Source organism: Myotis yumanensis, unplaced genomic scaffold (assembly GCF_028538775.1).
Source record: "Myotis yumanensis isolate MYYU_CA2020_CCGP unplaced genomic scaffold, mMyoYum1.0.hap1 SCAF_10, whole genome shotgun sequence".
Lineage (NCBI taxonomy): Eukaryota > Metazoa > Chordata > Mammalia > Chiroptera > Vespertilionidae > Myotis > Myotis yumanensis.
The window spans coordinates 36,962,990-36,975,941 of record NW_027223761.1 but is presented as its reverse complement, the minus strand read 5'-3'; the positions used below and the strand labels follow the sequence as shown (position 1 = coordinate 36,975,941).

Genomic DNA, 12,952 nt, shown 5'->3' with positions numbered 1-12,952 from the left:
TGAATTATCTTGGAAGTGGACTCTCCAGCACCAGCCTAGCCTTCAGATGACTACAGCCCAGACCCTGACTGAAATCTCCCAAGAGCCCCCAAGCCAGAACTATGCAGCTAATTGGCTCCTAAATTTTGGACCGATAGAAAATAGGAGATAATGTTATGATTGCTTAAAAGCTGTTAAATTTTGGGGTCATTAGTTACATAGCGATAGATAACTAATATAAACTGTTAGGTTCCAAAGCACAGCTTTTTCCATGACATATTTTTAAAAAATTGGTTTGGATTATGAGGATGGATATGGTCGAAGAAGTAGGAATTTGGGAGTTCAGAATGTCCTGGTTATGTGATTAAAAAAAAAAAAAAGCTTTGAAATATCTGTTTGGGCTTCTAGATCTTGAGAGAGAAGGAGGTGTGTCATCTAGTGGTGAAGCTGAACCTTGGGAATTAGGAGAATTTCTTTTTCTTGTCACTACCCAGGGAAAGCTGAGCTGACATGAAGAAAATCAGAGGTTAAGTCATGTGCTTCTGCTAACTAGCAGACTTGGGCTGGATTTGGGGAAGAAAAGTGATAGAAACTGCATTCTGGCAGGTCAAGCGAAGGACTAATAGTCCCTTTGCTTCTGCCCCTTCCCTTCAACTAGGCCATCCTCTCCCCTGCCTCCCTCCCACCCCTCCATCCCCCCCCTCCCGCCCCCGCCATGTTCCCTTTGGCCCCAAGCTCATCCAAGCAGCCCCTTCCTTTCCTGCTCTTTTCAAATCCCTTTTCCTTATGGTGCTCTTTTCCGTTTTTATAACGTATGTATGCACGTGTGCATTTAGGAACATAAAAGAGGAAAAAAACCCCAACTTTTTCTGAGAACTGTCTCCTTTCGCAAACTCGTGGTATTTGTTCTCCTCTCCATATTGTTCAGATTTGGTCTTGGATCGGAGAGGTGAGGCACTGTGCCTGGTGAGCTAATCAGGCTGAAACCACCCAGCAGTAGTTCTCCTAGGATGCAAACACCGTAGGAACCCTCCCAGGACATCTGGCAACCAGGTCATTGAGTACTAGTATGTGGGGCATTTGAAGCACAAAGAGCTCCAGTTGCTATTAACAGGTATTAGTGGAACCGTTACCAGGACGCCTCTCTTCCGGAGTTGGATAAGTTTAAAAGCGCCACCCATTCTGATTAGTAAGATAGGCGGAGTGATTGGCGGGGGTCCTCGAGATTTTCATGCAAGCGCAGAAACACCAGGAAGAGCCCCATAACCCAGGTCAAACCCTTCCTAAATTGCAAACTGACCCTCAGTAGCTGCGGGTTAAAGGAAAGGTTGCTGGCCCTAGCCGGTTGCTCAGTGGTTAGAGCATGGGCCTGCGGACCGAAGGGTTCCATTCCAGTCTGGGCACATGAGGGAGGCAACCAATGGCCGTGTGAGTGTGTCTCTCTCACATTCATGTTTCTCTCTCTGTCTCCGCCCCTCCCTTCCACTCTCTAAAAATCAATGGATCGGGTGAGGATGAACAACAACGACTTCTAAAGCCGCTTTAGCCTGGTCTCTTGCCCCCAGAGCCTACTACCTGGTAGGCATCCAAAAAACGTTTGTGAAATGAATGAATCAACTTCCCTCAGAAGCCCTTCCCTGCCTCCCCCCTCCCCCCCACATCCTCTCCCTCTAGGGACTGCATTGGCATTTGAACTCCCGCCGGCGACTTTTCGGGGTCTTGCCTAGTCTCCTAGACGGTGACCTCGTCCCGGGATCAGGACCAGGCGCCCCCTTTCCCTGCGGGGCGCCGCTGGAACCGGGCAGGGTGCTCACTCGGACTCTCACATTCTCCCTCGGGATGGAGGCTCTGGTTGGAGGGGCACCCGAGCACCAAAATGGCCCGAGCTGGCCTGGGGAGCACTCGGGGGCTGCGGGGTGCTGTTCCCGGTCCCCGCCGGGACGGAGGGCCGCCCAGCGCTCCCGCCGCAGCCCGCGGCTCGGAGAGGGCGCCCGGGGGGCGGGCCCCGGCGTGGGCGGGCCCTGCCGGGGTCAGGTGACCATCGCGGCGGCGGAGGCCGAGCGAGGGTGTGGGACGCGGAGCGGCTGGCTGCGCAGGCTGGGCTGTCGGGGAGCACGGCCGCGGCCATGGGGGGCTTGAAAGACGAGCTGCTCAAGACCATCTGGCACGCGTTCACCGCCCTGGACCTGGACCACAGCGGCAAGGTGTCCAAGTCCCAGCTCAAGGTGGGCGCCCCGCCGCCCTGCCCCGGCCTCCCCGTGCGCGCTCCTCCGCGGGGTGGAAGGGGGTCCGCGGGGATGACTCCCGGGAGGGGCGGGCGGGCGGGAAGGCAGCCCCCGGCCGGCGCAGGGTTCGTTTCCCACTTGCCCTCGGGCAGGTGCGCTGCGTTAGTCCCCGCTGGGCTCCCGGGGAGCCGCGTGGGGTCTCTGAGCCGCGAGCCCGGTTCTCTGTTGGCGCGGGAGGCCCCCAAAAGTTTCAGGAGGGCGTGGGAAGCCCCCTTGGGGAACCTGCCCAGAGTTTACCCCTTTCTCTGGGAGAGGAAGGGACTTGCCCACGATCACCGGGCAGAGGCTTTCACCGCGGGGCTGTCCTCCAGCCGGTCCGCTGCGCCCAAGGCCACGGCGCGGTTCCGAGAAGGCAGAGTGCCCCAGCGCCCGGCCTCCGTCGGCCCCCTCCTCCCTCGGGGGGCTTTGGCGATGGGGGGCGCTGTGTGGTTTGTGCGGAAGAACTCCCCACCCAGCGTCCTCGGGTCTGGAACTACTCGAGCGTGTGCGGTGTCCCCCAGGGACCTGAGCTCCCCGGAGGCGCGCCGGTCTTTCTGGCACCCTCCAAAGCCACAGCTTTTGCAGACTCTCTGCGGCGACTGCCAGATATCCCACGGCTAAGTGAGAGTGTAAGGTGTAAATAAAGGAATGCTTGTAAAGCGAGCCACCCCCAGCAGGGGAAGTGGCGCTGAGCCAGGAGGCTTTGGCAGCGCCTTGAAAGTGTAAAATATGGAAACAGACAAGAAGAACCATTCACAGGCGTTTTCAAATATACACATTTTGGATCTGAAGGTCGGGTTTTCTTAGCCTCTTCTGGGAGTTCATGTCTGAAGGTCGGGTTTGCTTTGTACAGTCTGTGCAGTAGTCAGGAGGTTCTATGAGTAGTGGCTTTTGTGCCGGTAGGATTTAGCATTCTCCCTGGGTTTCTTTCGCACGCCTCTCTTCTTCTCATTTATAAATTCATACTCTGAAGGATCCACGGATGTCTGGGAGGGTCCACAGAAAGCATCCACTTAATCTTTATTTTACTTGCTTTCTTAAATTAACACAGTAAAATTGACATTTTTGGTGTATAGTTCTATGAGCTTTAACACATATAGATTTGTTTAACCACTTCCCAAGTCAGGTTTCCATCAGTCCTCTTATCCCAAGAAGTTCCTTCGTGCTGCCCCTCACCCTCCACTGCAGGCAGGCAGTGATCCGTTCTTAATTGCTGTGGTTTTGTCTTTTCCACAGTGTCATATAAATGGAGTTGTACAAGTATGTAACCTTTTGACACTGGCTTTTGCTTTTTACAAAATATTTTTATTGATTTTTAGAGAGGGAGCAAGGGAGTGGGAGAGAAACATTGATGTGAGAGCAGACATCCATTGGCTGCCTCCTGCAGGCTCCCTATTGGGGATTGAGCAGGCAACCCAGTCCTGTGCCCTGACCCGGAATGAACCAGTAATCTTGGAGTGCTGGGGAGGACACCCAACCAACTGAGCCACACGGGCCAGATGGACACTGGCTTCTTTTTCTTAAAAAAACCCCCCGAAACACACCATTTAAAAAATTGATTTTGAGAGCGAGGAAGGGAGAGGGAACGAGAGATAGAAACATTGATGAGAGAGAATCATCTATTGGCTGCCTCCTGCACACACCTCACTGGGGATAGAGCCCACAACCCCTGGCATATGCCCTGACCGGGAATGGAACCATGACCTCTGGTTCATAGGTTGAAGGGCGCTCAACCACTGAGCCACACTGGCTTCTTTTACTCAGTGTAATTCCTTAGCGTTTCATCCATGTTGTTGCGTATATCAATAATTCTTTTATTGCTAAGTAATATTCCATTGTATGGATGTACCATGGTTAATCCCGTCACCCTTGAAGAACATTTGTATTGTTTATAGTTTTTGGTGATCATGAAAAGAGCTGCATTTTGCTCTTTACTGGTTTTATTTTTATTTTGAGAATACTTTTATGAAAGCTGGGACAGTGAAACAAGGAAGGGCTTAGGATAGAAGAAGCTACAGGAGAGAGAGGCAGGGTCACCGATAAGTCAGAGAAAAGGGGGCCTTGGAAACAGATTCAAAAGGTTAGTCCGGAAGGAGCTGTCGCTGCCCATTGCTCTTCTGGTTGCAAGTTTCATGGGGACCCTTCGAGTTTAGGAGATGCTCACCTGAGAGGGAGGGAGAGCATGCCACTTTTTACTGTTTTTACTTTTAATTTACCTGAATCCCTCTATGTATGTGTGTATGTATGTATGTATGTATGTTAATCCTCATTAGAGGATCTTTTTCCATTGATTATTAGAGAGAGTGGAAGGGAGAGGGAGACACACAGAGAAACATGGATGTGAGAAAGACACATCAATTGGTTGCCTTCCCCAGGTACCTTGACTAGGGCTGGGGATTGAACCTGAAACTGAGGTATATGCCCTTGACTGGAATCAAACCTGGGACCTTTCAGTCTGAGTACTGACTCTCTATCCACTCAGCCAAACCAGCTAAGGCTGTGCCACTATATTTAAAGTAGTTTCCTGTAGATGTTATATAGTTGGGTCTTGTTTTTTAATCTATTTGGATAGTCTCTGTCTTTTAATTGGTGTATTTGGACCATTTACATTTAATATAATTATTGATATGGTTAGATTTAGGGCTACTATTTTATTGGTTTCAGTTTGTTTTATCTTTTTTATTCTGTTTCTCTTTTCCTTACTTTTATTATTTTATTTTTATTATTTTTTAAAAAATATATTTTTATTGATTTCAGAGAGGAAGGGAGAGGGGGAGAGAGATAGAAACATCAACAATGAGGAAAAAAGAAAAGGAGAAACATCAACGATGAGAATCATTTATTGCCTGCCTCCTGCATGCCCCCTACTGGGGATCAAGAGCCTGCAACCTGGGCATGTGCCCTGACTGGGAATTGAACTGTGACCTCTTGGTTCATAGGCTGACTCTCAACCATTGAGCCATGTGGGCTGGGCCCTTCCTTCTTTTAGATTATTTGAATATATTTTAATATTTCATCTTATTATTTATTTATTGATTTTAGAGAGCAAGAGGAAGAGAGAGAGAAAGAGAAAGAGACAGAGAGAAAGAGGAACATCAATTTTGTTGTTCCACTTATTAAAGCATTCCTTGGTTGATTTTTTTTTTTTTTTAATATATTTTATTGATTTTTTACAGAGAGGAAGGGAGAGAGACAGAGAGTTAGAAACATCTATGAGAGAGAAACATCGATGAGCCGCCTCCTGCACATCCCCCACTGGGGATGTGCCCGCAACTCAGGTACAAGCCCTTGACCGGAATCGAATCTGGGACCTCTAGTCCGAAGGCCAACGCTCTATCCACTGAGCCAAACCGGTTTTGGCCCAGATTACTTCTTAATTTTATAGATAAGATAGATAAAGCTTCTGAGATGTTTGGTGACTTGCCCAAAGTCACAGTTGTAAGTAGTAGCTAAATTTAGAACCAAGATTTTCAAACTCTTCTTCATTTTTTTCTCTTCCAATTGATTGCACATGAGATATTTTCGGTTACTTTTGTTACGCTCCTTAATTGTCCTTGTGGTTGCTATTAGAAGAAGTGTTCAGATTATTCTTGACTGCAGGCTTGGCAGGAAGTATTCAAATCCCAGTTCATAGTTTTCATCCACAGATGCTGATAATGCAACTGTGTAATTGTATTTTTTCTCTTCCTGTCTACTTAACTGAGAGACTTTGTTATTGATTTAGTTCTGTTCATCTTGCTAATGTTCCTGGATTTGAAAATATAAAAAGAACAACAACTTTTATTTATGTCTTTATTTGTTTTGACTGTGACATTTGATGTTCATTGATATATTGGCTAGGCTTAGGGTTTTTGCCTTAATTTGTTCATTCATTCATTTGTTCATACAACAACCTTTTGTGTGTTTACTCTGTGTAAGGTACCATGATAATTTCATAAAAAGATTAGTATTTGTGAGTTCTTCATAGTTAATATCTCCTGGGAGGATATATAGTAGGGCCTCCCCCCAACTCCCATCTGTGGTTTAACTTTTCATGGTTTTGCTTTCCATTGTTTTGGTTACCAGTAGTTAACCATTGTCCAAAAATAGTAAATTAAACATTCTAGAAATAAACAATTCATGTTTTAAGTTGCCTGCCGTTCTCAGTAGTGTGATGAAATATGATTGATGTCATGTCTCTCCCCCCCCACCCTATCCAACCCAGTTCCTCCCCCCACCATCCAGCCCAGTCCTGCCCTGGACATGAATCTTTTGTTTGTCCAGCATATCCACGCCATATACACTATCTACCTGTTAGTTCACTTAGGCGCCATCTTGATTATCAGATCAGTTATTGAGAGAGACCACATTCACAGAACTTTTATTACAGTATTGTTGAAGTTGTTCTACTTTATTATTAGTCATTATTAGCTGTTCTATCTTATTATTATATATTTTATTATTAACATCTCTTACTGTGCCTAGTTTATAAATTAAACTTTATCATGTGTATGTTTGTATAGAGAAAAACATAGTATATATATAGAGTTTGGTAGCATTCATGGTTTCCGGCATCCACTGGGGGTTTTTGGAATGTATCTGCTAATTACAGGGACTATTGTAATTGTTTCATAAAATAACAGACTGAAAATTACATATCCAAAATGATATTACATATCCACTTGATCACTTTGGAAAAACTATGGGCATTCTAAAATATTTTGACACTTGTCAATTTTTGACACAATGAATGGATACATTTACTAATTATTTAATAAACATTTAATGTGCTAGATACTGTGCCGAATGCTAACTGTAAAGGTGGAGGGAAAATAAATAAATATTCACCTTTGCCTTCAAAGAGTTTAAATTTGGTAGGAAAATGATCAACTATTAGAGAATGCTAGATATTTATAGATATAGATAGATAGATATCAGACAGTTACGCTATCTTTAAGAAATGTAAAGTCTGGTTATAGAGATAAGAAATACAGAAATATTGCCCTAGCTGATTTTTAAAAAAATATATATTTTATTGATTTTTTACAGAGAGGAAAGGAGAGGGATAAAGAGTTAGAAACATGGATGAGAGAGAAACATGGATCAGCTGCCTCCTGCACACCTCCCACTGGGGATGTGCCCGCAACCAAGGCACATGCCCTTGACCGGAATCGAACCTGGGACCCCTCAGTCCACAGGCCGACACTCTATCCACTGAGCCAAACCGGTGAGGGCTGATTTTTTGTTTTGTTTTTTTGTTGTTGATGTTGTTAATTCTCACCAGAGGATATTTTTCTATTGTTGTTGTTGTTTTTTTTTTTTTTTAGAGAGAGTGGAAGGGAGGGGGAGAGACAGAGAGAGAGAAACATCGATGTGAGGGAGAGACACTTCGATTGGTTGCCTCCTGCACGTACCCCAACCAGGGCTGGGGAACCTGCAACTAAGGTATGTGCCCTTGACCGGAATCAAACCTGGGACCCTTTAGTCTGCAGGTCGGCACTATCCACTGAGCCAAATCAGCTAGGGAGAATCAGCTACAACACCCTGCCCTTGCTGGTTTTCTATATGATTTTTGTTTTTGAGGTCTTTGTTGGGTGGATATTTAACTGGTACAGGATCTGGTAGTTGAAGCTTGGAAAAAGGAGAGAAAAGATTCATCAATGTCCTTGGGGAATGGTTACAGTAGGTGGTGAGAGGAAGAATAGAAGATAGGGGACCAGAACCAGAAATAAGAACACTTTATTATTATAATTACTAGAGGCCCATCTGGCCGGCCTGCCCCGATGTGGGTACATCGGGCTGGGCCGGGGGTGGGGGGGTAGGGGGGTAAGAGGGTGGGGTGGGGAAGGGCCATGTGTGGTTGGCTGGCCAGTCCTGCCCCTGGTCTGGGTGTTGGGGGCCCACTGGGGGCAGGGCCGGCCAGGGGGAGGGGCTGGGGGAGGTTGACTGGTGAGCCCCGCCCCTGATCAGGGTGTTGGGGGCCAATCAGGGGCTGGCCAGGCGGGGGGGGGGGGGGGGGGTGATGGGGGGGGGAGAGCCGATCAGGGCCGATCAGGCTGGTTGGTTGCTGCGGTGTGTGTCATAGCCACTGGTCATTCTGGTCATTCCTCATTCTGGTCGCTGGACTTTTATGTATATAGATTATATACATATATTTTGGAGATTGTAAAGTAATGAGATAGATTTTTCCTTGCCAAAGCTCATGAATTACATATTTCTTCTCTAAAAGAGAAATTGTGAGCCTGGCTGGCATTGCTCAGTGGTTGAACCAGGAGGTCACGGTTCCATTCCGGGTCAGGGCACATGCCTGGGTTGTAGGCTGTATCCCCAGTGTGGGATATGCAGGAGGCAACCAATCAATGATTCTCTCTCATTTTGATGTTTCCATCTCTGCCTTCCTCTCTGAAATAAATAAAAATATATTAAAAAAAATAAAACAAAAGAGAAGTTATGAAAAGTTTGGGGTATTGTCATCATCTTGGAAATAACTTTGGATTGTTGGAAGGCAACTCATTTTATTGTCATATTGATTTGGTTTTAGTCTATTTTTTAGGCGGGAATACAGAGAACGAGACACTAAACTAAGTTATTGTTTTAGGTTAAGCTTTTTCTAATTGTGTCGAGATCTGGTTTTCACAGCTGCTGAAGTAGATAGCAATAGGCTAATGGTGGGGAAAGAAATTTTTAGAAACACATTCTTCACTTGCTTTTGCTTTTATTCATGAATAGTTCTTCCTTAGAACAAACTATTGTTTGTTTTGAATACAATTTTGGTATACTCTATGAGAATATTAAGAACTACTGAGAGATTGATGAAAACTTCAAAAAAAAAATCCATAGGAAAGTGCTAGGTAGCTCTAGGTAGCTGAGTAAATATTGAGTTTAATGTCAGAAATTTTTTTTTAACTGTTTTCCTTGGTTTGGTTTTGGTGTTTGTGCTCTTGTGAGTGTGTGTGTGTGTGTGTAATGAGGATATGTGTGGATTCCATATTTTAGGAAACCTTACTAATATGCCATTTGAAATAGACATACTTTTAGATTATGATATAAATTTGCAGAAGTCATAACGGAAATAGGTATAGGGCATATTTAAAGTAGAGACAATAATTATTTTTCCACTGATGCTTATAATAATCTTGAAATTATTTAGAATTTTAGTATCCTTGCCGAAGGATACTAAATCTCCAGTGTTACTCAGAAATACATGTAATTCCAAGAACATAAAAAGATGAAACCTATTTATTATTTAAACATGTACATAAAAAATAAACTTTTTGAAGAGTTTACATATCTACATGGTACAAAAATTCATAAAGTTCAAAAGGGCATTCACAAAAGTGAAAAGTTTCCTCCAACATCTGGCCCTACCAGTTCCCTGTCCTGGAGGTAACCACGATTACTAGTTTCTTACGTTCCTTTCAGAGATCAAAATGTACCTTAGCAGTACTCTTGTTATTGTAAGTGTCCTCATCCTCTCAAGTATAGCAAAATCCAGTGATATTTTTGCAACTTCTATTATAGCTTCACTTTGCAATTGTGGTTGCAGGGTGAATTACATGTCCGTGCTGGAAATGTCTTGAAATAAGCATATTGGCTCTGCACTTAATCCTGCTCTTTTTTAAAAACCCAGGGTTTTGTTTTGTTTTGCCCTTTTGAAGTAAAAGGGCCTACAACGAGTGAGGATCTAAATAAAAAAAATTTTTTTTTTTAGGAACAACAAGGGTAGTTTGAATCTTATTTGTTTTTCAATGATAGATTTTCAACTAAATGGTTTTACTCTTTGCTTTGTAGATGCTTTATGTATCTTGTGAATAATGCCCTGTGTTCTGTTCTCATGTAGGCATTTAGCCTCAACATTTTTTAACCTTGCTGGTTACAAAAGTAAACGAGCCAGGCCAGCGGTGAGTGGAAAACACAAAGGAAGCAAGAGGCAGTAAAGGGCTTTTATTGTGTGAGGCACAATGTAAAAGATATGGTTGATTTTTGTGAAGTTGGCATGTATAGTATTCCCTCCCTAATCTTTAGTGATTCTGTTTCTGTTAACCCCTGCTGTAAAAGTGGTTTCTGTTGAGGAACGAAAAAATCTAATTTAAAAAAGTGGGGTTAGGGGATTGGAGTCATGAGTGAGCCATTACAAGTCTGTAAATATTTTTTTTATATTTCACCGAAACAAAACAGAAAAGATAGCTTTCCAAATAAAGGGCATATAAGAGACGTTAAAAACATTTTAAATAGTAATCATGGATCCTGGGTTGTTTCCTTTTTCCATTTCTTACTTGATGGAAACTTTATGTGGGAGAGCTTGGAAGTTTTGTTTTTTTTTAAATACACGTAAACTTTTGCTTTAATCAAAGTAATATGCAGCCGCGAGGCGCTTTCAGTAGTGTGCAGCCCTCTGTCTTTCTACTCTTGTGACTCAGAGCTTGTAACCTTCCTGATCCCCATTATGTGTTTCCTTTGGGGTCTCGCTGCAGTCCCAGAGGTGCACAGCTGGAAGCTAGAGATGAAAGAGGCTTTGTGTGACCTTTCCCCACTTACTGTTCGCCCTCTCCATTGAGTAGGTACTTCTCATTCCCTCTCCACAGGGGGGTTATTATAGTCCCCTCAGTGGAAGTCAGTACATGGGAGCTCGGTGGACTCCCACTTGCGTCCTCAGTCCGCCTTACGTGTGTCCCATTCCTTCCTACCACATAAGTCTAAGGGAGCCCTTTGCCTCAGCTTTTTTCATCTTCACGGAAGCTTCATTTCATAAATGTATTTTTCTGCTCTGCTTTATTCTTCTCATTCTACTTTCAGGTTTTTTTTTGTTTTGTTTTGTTTTTATACTCAAAATCTGTGTCAACTTGAAACTGCAATCCTCAGCAATTAATTAATTAATTGTAGAAAGGTATTTAGGAGTAAATCTACATGTACTTGAATTTCATAAAAGGGGATCTTGTAATTAGAGATTTCTGCAACATTAGAAGAACCAATTTTTAAAAAATATGTATATTTATTGATGGAGAGAGAGAGAGAGAGAGAGAGGGAGAGAGAGAGAGAAACATCAATGATGGGAGAGAATCATTGATCAGCTGCCTCCTGCAGGGCCAGCGCTCTATCCAATGAGTCAAACCAGCTAGGGCAAAGAACCAATTTTTTTTAAATCTTAGGTCTCCTCTCTCTCTCTGTCTTTAAAAGAATACTTTATCGATTTTCAAAGAGAGAGGAAGGAACAGAGAAACATCGATGTGAAAGCATAGCATTGATCCATTGCCTCCTGCACACCCCCCACTAGGGATCGAGCCCGAAACCCGGGCATGTGCCCTGACCAGGAATGGAACAGGCAATCTTCTGGTGCACGGATAACACCCAATCAACTGAGCCACTGGCCAGGGCCATCTTAGGACTCTGCTATGTCCTCTATACCGGTTGCTTCTGTAGGAATGATTAGCTTTATGACTATGTTGGATTGGGACCAGGAGAGTGGTATATGTGGGCCTGGTGTACCAGCCAGAGTGACACCAGTTAGTGGTTCTGCTCACATGGACAACTGGCCAGATGGTAGAAGCTGTTAATGTTTCACTGGAAAACAGCTCTGGGAGGATGGAGCAGTCTTTGCCTTACTAGGCAGCACATCCCATCACTTCCTTCAGTTCACAGGATGATGGGTATCTCAGCCAGATTGCTGTTAATTGGGAGTTGAGAGCAGGAGCTGGTGGCCAGCTGATTTAACTCGCAGTGACTTTCTTCAGTGATGATTGGAGGAAATGCTGTTAGGTAATGGGACAGCAGACTGCTAGTAGATAGAACTAGACTGGGATTCTGAGATTCTGTGCCTCTGTGGCTTTGGGATATTTGCTTCTTGTGTTTTAAGATTATCTGTTAAATGGGAATAAGACGACATTTAACAACATGCATGCTTGCACAGATGCAGCTCACAACCTTTATGTGTGACAACAGAACATTTGCTAGCCACCTATTTCCTACCTAACAATAATGTTAAAGAAAATTGACCTATAAAACATTTTATGAATTTGAAGGTTTTAATCTACTGAGCACCTTTTGTTAGGGACTCTGGGGAAGAAATAAATATACAACATTGTTCCTTACCTCAAGGAGTGTATAGTTTAATAAAGAAGATAATACATGAAATGATTCCAATAAGACAACATAGAAGCAAATTCTACAGAGAGTGGAAAACGAGTGCTCTAGACCAGCCGTGGGCAAACTACGGCCCGCTTGAAATGAATAAAACTAAAAAAAAAAAAAGACCGTGCCCTTTTATGTAATGATGTTTACTTTGAATTTATATTAGTTTACACAAACACTCCATTCATGCTTTTGTTCCAGCCCTCCGGTCCAGTTTAAGAACCCATTGTGGCCCTCGAGTCAAAAAGTTTGCCCACCCCTGCTCTAGACCCTGCTGTCCAGTACGTTAGCCATTAGCCACATTTGGCTATTAAACATTGAAAAGTGGCTGGTCAGCCCTAGCTGTTTTGGCTTAGTGGATAGAGCATTGGCCTGCGCACTGGAGGGTCCTGGGTTTGATTCCAGTCAAGGGTTCTGCCTGGGTTGCAGGCTCAAACCTCAGTAGGGGGTGTGCAGGAGGCAGCCAATCAATGATTTTCTCTCATCATTAATGTTTCTATCTCTCCCTCTCCCTTCCTCTTTGAAATCAATAATATATATTGAACAGTCATCTCTTAAAAAAACAAAGAAAAGTGGCTAATCAGAATTGAGATATGCTGTAA

The 12,952-nt window shown here is 44.0% G+C and overlaps 1 protein-coding gene across 2 annotated transcripts in view; it reads left to right on the top strand.

Moving 5' to 3' along the window:
- Nucleotides 1–2,044: 2,044 nt before the first annotated feature.
- SWAP70 (switching B cell complex subunit SWAP70) overlaps nt 2,045–12,952 on the top strand; it is a 73,295-nt gene continuing 62,387 nt past the window's right edge. For both annotated transcript variants that reach the window (XM_070425319.1, XM_070425318.1), the window contains exon 1: nt 2,045–2,204. In XM_070425319.1, coding sequence (XP_070281420.1) covers nt 2,106–2,204 — 99 coding nt within the window. In that variant the 5' untranslated portion in view covers nt 2,045–2,105. The remainder of the gene's footprint in view (nt 2,205–12,952) is intronic.